The sequence below is a fragment of the Helianthus annuus genome, chromosome 16 (genome assembly GCF_002127325.2).
Source record: "Helianthus annuus cultivar XRQ/B chromosome 16, HanXRQr2.0-SUNRISE, whole genome shotgun sequence".
Lineage (NCBI taxonomy): Eukaryota > Viridiplantae > Streptophyta > Magnoliopsida > Asterales > Asteraceae > Helianthus > Helianthus annuus.
The window spans coordinates 116,751,557-116,759,463 of record NC_035448.2 but is presented as its reverse complement, the minus strand read 5'-3'; the positions used below and the strand labels follow the sequence as shown (position 1 = coordinate 116,759,463).

At 40.2% G+C, this 7,907-nt stretch overlaps 2 protein-coding genes across 2 annotated transcripts; both read right to left on the bottom strand.

The window, feature by feature from the left end:
- Positions 1-2,875: 2,875 nt before the first annotated feature.
- LOC110919522 lies at positions 2,876-3,844 on the bottom strand. Its single transcript, XM_022163788.1, has one exon. The coding sequence runs from the start codon at positions 3,842-3,844 to the stop codon at positions 2,876-2,878; it is 969 nt and encodes a 322-aa protein (XP_022019480.1).
- Positions 3,845-3,985: 141 nt separating this feature from the next.
- LOC110919521 lies at positions 3,986-4,870 on the bottom strand. The gene has a single exon (XM_022163787.1). The coding sequence runs from the start codon at positions 4,868-4,870 to the stop codon at positions 3,986-3,988; it is 885 nt and encodes a 294-aa protein (XP_022019479.1).
- Positions 4,871-7,907: the final 3,037 nt, after the last annotated feature.

The following is a 7,907-nucleotide window of genomic DNA, read 5'->3' as shown; positions in this document are numbered from 1 at the left end:
AATGGGCTTCACCTCAGCTCTTCAAATCCATATTCGCCGTTTTCAAGGCCCAATATGCCCTGTGTTCTAACTCGACAGGTAGACGACAAGCTTTTCCATAAGCCAACCTAAAGGGTGTGGTCCCAATAGGTGTCTTGAATGCTGTTCTAAAAGCCCACAAAGCGTCATCTAACTTGTCTGACCAATCCTTGCGGTTGTTATTAATGGACCGCTCAAGGATTCTTTCAAACCCCGATTTGTGACTTCAACTTGCCCGCTGGTTTGAGGGTGGTATGGCGTAGCCAATCTGTGATGAACACCATAGCGGGACAATTCGTTCTAACTGCGCATTACAGAAATGCGTTCCTCAGTCACTGATTAGTGCTTTTGGAGCACCAAATCGAGCAAATAAACTTTTTAAGTACCTCATGACTACCCTCGCATCATTTGTGGGCAAAGCTTGAGCTTCGGCACATTTTGAGACATAGTCTACAGCAACTAGGATGTATTTCTTACCTCGTGAGGCTGGAAATGGTCCCATGAAGTCGATACCCCATATATCAAAGACTTCACAGACATGTGTTGGATGTTGAGGCATCTCATTGCGTGCGGAGATATTTGTTGTCCTCTGGCAAGCATCACACACTCTAACCCATTCATGCGCATCACGAAAGATTGTGGGCCAGTAAAACCCAGAGTCTAACACTTTCTTTGCAGTGTAGTTTGCTCCATGATGACCTCTGGTTGGCCCTTCGTGACAGTGACGCAGAATGCTAGCTGTCTCTTCTCCAAATACACATCTTCGGATCACCTGATCGGCTCCCATTCTAAACAAGTATGGTTCGTCCCAAATATAATATTTTAAATCTGCAAAGAACTTCCTCTTTTGTTGATATGACAATCCTTTGATAAGGATTTCACATGCGAAGTAGTTTGCAAAGTCGGCGAACCAAGGTGACTCGTCATTTATCTCGATACTTAGAAGAAATTCGTGAGGGAAATTGTCATTTATTGGTTCCTCCAGCGAATTTTCAGAACTGCCATGCTCAAGTCTCGAGAGATGATCGGCTGCAACATTTAAAGCTCCCTTTTTGTCTTCGATCTCAATGTCAAATTCTTGTAATAACAAGATCCATCTGATAAGACGCTGTTTTACGTCCTGTTTGCTAAAAAGGTATTTGATTGCTGCATGATCCGTATACACAATTGTTTTGGACAACATAAGGTACGACCTGAATTTGTCGAAAGCATACACTACTGCCAAAAGCTCTTTCTCTGTAGTCGTATAATTCCCTTGAGCATCATGTAGAGTTTTGCTGGCATAGTAAATAGGATGAAAATGCTTCTCCTTTCGTTGTCCTAAGACTGCTCCTATTGCGTAATCACCGGCGTCGCACACTATCTCAAATGGCAATGCCCAATCTGGTGCGACTAAAATAGGGGCTTCGATAAGCCTTTGTTTTAGCTGCATGAACGCTTTCATGCATTCGTCAGAGAACACAAATGGAGCATCTTTTTCTAACAATCAGGTCATAGGTCTTGCGATTTTGAAAAGTCTTTTATGAATCGCCTATAGAACTCTGCATGACCCAGGAAACTTCTAATCGCTCTGACCGAGGTTGGGGGAGGAAGTTTAGAAATAATATCCACTTTTGCTGGATCGACTTCCAACCCGACTTCAAATATTTTGTGTCCGAGAACTGCCCCTTCTTTCACCATGAAGTGGCATTTCTCCCAGTTAAGCACAAGATTAGTTTCCTCACATCTCATTAACATTCTTTTCAGATTTCCAAGACACTGATTGAAAGAACTCCCGAAAACAGAGAAATCATCCATGAATACTTCCATGGAGTCTTCAATCATGTCATGAAAAATGGCTACCATGCAACGCTGAAATGTGGCTGGTGCATTACACAGTCCAAAAGGCATACGCTGGTAGGCGAATGTGCCGAAAGGACATGTGAAAGTAGTCTTTTCCTGGTCCTCAGGCGTGATAGGAATTTGAAAATATCCAGAGAACCCATCCAGAAAATAGAAAAATGACTTCCCCGACAGACGTTCCAACATTTGGTCGATGAATGGAAGCGGGAAGTGATCCTTATGGGTGGCATCGGTGAGTTTGCGATAATCAATGCAAACTCGCCATCCGGTGACGGTACGGGTAGGGATAAGTTCATTCCTATCTTTTGGAACTACGGTAATACCACCTTTTTGGGTACTACTTGCACTGGACTTACCCAAACAGAATCAGATATAGGATAAATCAGCCTTGCATCTAACAACTTAATTACTTCTTTCTTCACCACGTCTTGCATATTAGGATTCAAGCGCCTTTGATGCTGTGCATTCAGCATGTAATCGTCTTCCATGAGAATCTTGTGAGTAAAAAAAGAAGGATTAATGCCTTTGATATCCATAATCTTCCACGCCATAGCTTTCTTATGCAGCGTTAGAACTTCGAGAAGCTGTCTCTTTTCTTCTTTTGCTAAAGATGCTGAAATGATGACTGGCAAGTGACACTCCTCGTCTAGAAATGCATCTTCGAGATGCGGTGGGAGTTCTTTTAACTCCAACGACGGTGGGTCTTCAACCGATGGTTTGGACTTTTCTTCTACTTCACAGTTAATCTCCATAAATTGATCGGGACCTTGAGATCATCATCACCGATTTGCAAAACCGGTTGCTCAGTTTCATGGCCCTCCTACGAAATGCCATGTTGATTCTCACACAACAGATGTGTGTCCGTTTCAATTTCTTCAATAGTGCCTTGGAAATGAGAGCTTACACAAGTATCGACAATGTCAACATAGTAAAGCATGTCATCGTGACTTTGCGGATGCTGCATTGATCTTTTAATATCAAAGGTCATGTGCTCGTCATTTACTCGGAGCGTGATTTAGCCAGCTGCCACATCAACAATCGTCTTCGCAGTATTGAGGAACGGGCGTCCAAGTATTAATGGCACTTTTGAGTCTTCGTCCATGTTGAGAATAACAAAATCCATGGGAAAAACAAATTTATTGATTTTAACAAGCATGTTTTCAACGAATCCACGCGGATACTTGATTGAACGATCTGCAAGTCGAATGCTCATTCTAGTGGGTGAAGGCTCACCCAGATCTAATTTAGCAAAAACCATATAAGGCATAAGGTTTATGCTAGCTCCTAAATCGGCTAATGCGTGACTGACAAACATGCTGCCAATGAGACAGGGAAGAGTAAAACTGCCCGGATCTCCCATCTTTTCAGGTAGACGGTTTTGGAGAAGGGCTGAACAATTTTCATTCATCAACACACAAGACAAGCTTTCGAGCTTCTGCTTGTTTGTGAGGATGTATTTTAAGAACCTTGCGTATTTATGCATTTGAGCCAACGCCTCAACAAATGGTATGTTTATGTGTAATTGTTTAAACATTTCTAAAAACTTACCCTGTTGTTCATCGTTCTTCTGCTTCTTCAGTCTGCTCGGATATGGGACAGGAGGAATGAAATCTTTAACTGTCTCCTGGAACTGTGCTGTACTTGTTGGGACTCGCCTAGCGTGCACCTCGTCTGAAGCGTCAGTTTGGACCGTATCAGTGATCGGTGGTGAGTCCGATTTGTCAGGCCCCGTGGTTCTACCACCCCTCGTCATTACTGCATTAACGTGCCCTCTCGGGTTTGGTTCTGTGTTACCTGGAAGACTACCTTGTGGTCTTTCAGACAACATCTTGGCCAATTGGCCGACTTGATTCTCAATGGTTTGTATTGAAGCCTTCTGACTCCACATTTCCCCTTCCTGTGCCATGAAACGCTCCTCATGCTGCTGGTATCGCTTTTCAAATATTTGATTGGCATTGTTGGAGTTGTTTAACAAATATGCCATCATCTCCTCTAGTTTCGAGTTGCTGTGAGAGGTTTGTGCCTGGGAAGTGCTTCCTGAAACTAAATTATTGTAGCGTGGATGAAAGGTTTGCCCTGATGGCTGAAAAGATTGTCCCTAGGGCTGAAAGGATTGCCCCTGAGGCTATTGTGGTACGGGAGCGCGTTGAGCATATCCGAGTGGGTTTTGATTATTGGAATTAGCTTTCCGCCTGAAGTTTGGGTGATTCCTCCAACCCGGATTGTACGTGTTGCTATAGGGGTTATTTTGGGGCCTAATTTGATTGCCCAAATAGTCCACCTCTTCGTGGCCTGTAAACACAACACCCTGCTCACATGTACTTGGCTCGTGTGACACTCCACACAGCTCACATGATGACTGTACTTGCGAAACGTTCTGAGCTTGATCAAATCTTGTTGCCAAAGCTCCAATCTGTGCTGCTAGAGCCGTATGTGTATCTACTTGATGAACTCCAGGAATAGATGATGCTTTATTTCGCACTCCACCGTGACGAGAACTCGACTTCAAGGTAGCTTTCTCTATAATTGCGTAGGCTTCGTTGGGTGTTTTTGTTCCAAGATCGCCTCCTGCATATACATCTAAATGTTCTCGTGAGTCGTAGTTGAGTCCTTGGTAGAAGTTCAACACAAGTTGTCTATTGGACAACCCATGATGTGGAACATCGATCAGAAGATCTTTGAACCTCTCCCAAGCAGCGTGTAGAGATTCTCCTTCGTCCTGTTTGAATGTCATAATGCGATTCTTCAACTTGGCTGTCTTTTCCGGCGGGAAGTATTTTTGCATAAAAAGATTTGCTATCTCGTTCCAAGTCGTGATGGACCCTGCTAGGAGCGACAAAAGCCAAGATCGGACTTTGTCTCGCAAAGAAAATGGAAAAAGCCACAAACGAATTGCGTCTTTAGAAACGTCCCGTATTTTGAAAGTCAAGCACACCTCGAGAAATGATACGATGTGCCGACCTGGATCTTCGTGATCCTTCCCATCAAACTGCACAGAATTTTGCAACATGTTAATAATACTAGATTTAATTTCAAAGCTCGGTAATGCTATTGTAGGTCAGGCGATGCTCGGTAGCAAGCCCTCTCCTCCTGGATGGCCGGTCTCATTCAGAGGCTGGTCGTCTTCTGCCATAATGCTTCCTGTGTCGTCCTCTGAACTCTCGCTATCAGAAAGAATCACTGGTTCGTCGATTGTGGCCGCAATCCTTTGTGCAACAACAAGTGATCTTTCGTGAAGCTGCCTACTTCTTCTTAAGTTATTTTCTGGTTCGTTGGCTAGCTCAGCGTTAGCGGGTGCAGGGGGCGTGGACATTAGCCTGCACATAAAAAGGAACGCATTATACAAAAAAAAAAGAACATAATAATATAGGAAATAAGTAATAATAACAATACTAATACATAATATACATATATATACGGGTTATTAAACAAATTTTTTAAATATTTACTGAATTATTTACTTATTTACATCCGAGAACTATTTTTGTTTGTTTACCAGTATTTCTGACGACAATCATCAGAAATCTGAGGTAACTTCGTTTTTATATATATATATATATCAAAAAATCAGATATATCTGATAAAATTCTGATAAGATCCGATGAAAATTTTCGTTCCATCAGAATTACCAGAAAATCTGGTAAATGCATCAGAAATGGAAATTGTTGTTTTTAGAATATCTAATGGGTTTATCAGAATCCATCAGAAAATCTGATAAATTCATTGGAATTTATCAGAAAATCTGATGATTTTATCAGAACGTTAGATGATATTATTGTGGAGGAAATAAATAAACAAACGAGTACAATAATTAAATGAATGAATGGTTAAATAAACGGACAGAAATAAATAAATAACTGAACGTTAATAAATAAAATACTAAATTAGAAATACTGAACTGAAATAAATAAATGAATGAAGTACAGAAATGAAATTACTGAATTTAAAATAACTGAATTGAATAAATGAAAGTTAATGGTTCGATTCCGAACACATAACTGAATTAAATAAAATGAAATAAATGTTAGTCGAATAATAAAATAAGAAGTTAGGATGTTAGTCAAAAGTGAGTCCTAGTGGGCTTACCAGGCTAGGTATTCACTAGTTAGTAAATAAAAGAAAATAAATAGATACAAAAACTTACAAGTATTAACAGATATTAACAGTTTGTACACTAGTAAAATAATGACTTGGATTGTTCCATAAATTCACCGTGCTCCCCGGCAACGGTGCCAAAAACTTGACGTACGTGGTTATATACATATATTATTTACATTGATTTTACACACACTCGTGGGTTTTAATATTTATAAAAATGGTTTATGCCTTAACATTAAAACACACACAACAAAGGACAAGTGTATCCAGTCATATATGCAACAAAGTATTGGTAAGAGCCAGATATCGATCCATGGAACACGGGCGTTATAATGTACTAAATCTTTGTCATTAGATTACCAGATGAAAAGGTAAGTGAATGGTTGTTTAACTAAATTATCTAAAATTACATCTAAAACATAAATATACTATTATCTTGTTTCACGAACAACCTAAACATGTTATCTATCAGATATATCACAAAAGCACTTAATCAATTTTCCAATTTCAAGATAGTTAGTCACCCGCTAGGAGTTTTCTAACATGATGATTCTTCGGAAAGTTAATACGATAAACACATGTTAACCACCTAAACTCATTCTTTAGCGAGCTATTGATATTCATTCATGTAAACCTTTAAAGATAGATTAGTCATCCGCTAGGAGTTTTCTAACCTCACTTATCAAAGAAAGCAATACCGATGGTCACAATACAGCCACGTGGATAAGCATTTAAGTAGATCATTAACAACATATTTCACCTTTACAAGTCTTGAACACAAATCTACCGTGTCAACAATTTCAGACCAAAACTACTAAACAAGGATCATAAACCGTATGCAAGAACATGTAATCGACACCATATAATTCGTTAGAACCCTTACGTGCAAGAAAGCATTGCTAATAAAAATAAGATATATCTTAGATAAAACCAATACCCCTCTCGAGTCTCATGGTGTAAACAAGTTTACAAACAAGTGATTAATCAAGAAATAGTTACCATCCCACTAACCATAGATTCATTATCCAAAATAATCAAACATAATCAGGAACTCAACATCAATGAAACATTCATTATATAATCATGAAGATTCAAACATGAAAAAGTACTAAAGTTCCATATAAACAAGATTACAACATAAAGATTATTCAAGAAACAAGTTTATAACTACTATTACATAAACTACATTAAACATAAACTAACATCAGCTCATAACTTGCAAAATAATCAGAATACACGTTCAAGAACAAGGAATCGAACCATAAACAAGCAAGGAATTAATGGGTTGGATCGATTATGCTTCCATTCGATCTTTAAGCTTCAAATAGGTCTGATCAGGACTGCTTCAGAACCCAGAAATCGCCCAGAAACATAGAGAAAAACCCAACACTTGAACTAGTAGCGAATGCTGCTATTTATAGGAGAAATTCAAATCGGCACGGTCGTGCGGCAGGTGTTATCGGGTGACGTCAGTTTCTTCGATCCCGAGTCAGCCAAGTGGACTAGTGGACAAGTTGCCTAGGTCATCAGATCGGCACGGTAGTGCCGCTGGTGGCACGGTAGTGCCGCTGGTGGCACGGTAGTGCCGTGTCATCAGAAATGTTGGTCAGAAACCCTGGTCAAGCCTTGGCACGGTCGTGCCTCGAGTGGCACGGTAGTGCGGTCCGAGAAAAAGTTGGCACCAGCCCTTGCACTGGCAGTGCTTCTGAGATCGGAGGATCGGCACGGTAGTGCCGATGGATGGCACGGTCGTGCCATACCTGGCAGTCACCAGATTTTTGCCATTTTCATCATAAATGCATCAGAATTTGTCTGTTTTCATCAGAATTTTCCTTTATGCTCTGTTTAAGACCTGAAAATACAAAAGTACCGAATACGGCACCTAAACATTGTGTTTTCGGTCAAAAATGATTAAAACGGAAGTGTTTTGGGTATAAAAACATGTATAA

What these genes read in the sequence shown, in the direction of transcription:
- LOC110919522 (XM_022163788.1), bottom strand. Translation starts at nt 3,844, where the DNA reads ATGGCATATTTGTTAAACAACTCCAACAATGCCAATCAAATATTTGAA.
- LOC110919521 (XM_022163787.1), bottom strand. Translation starts at nt 4,870, where the DNA reads ATGTTGCAAAATTCTGTGCAGTTTGATGGGAAGGATCACGAAGATCCA.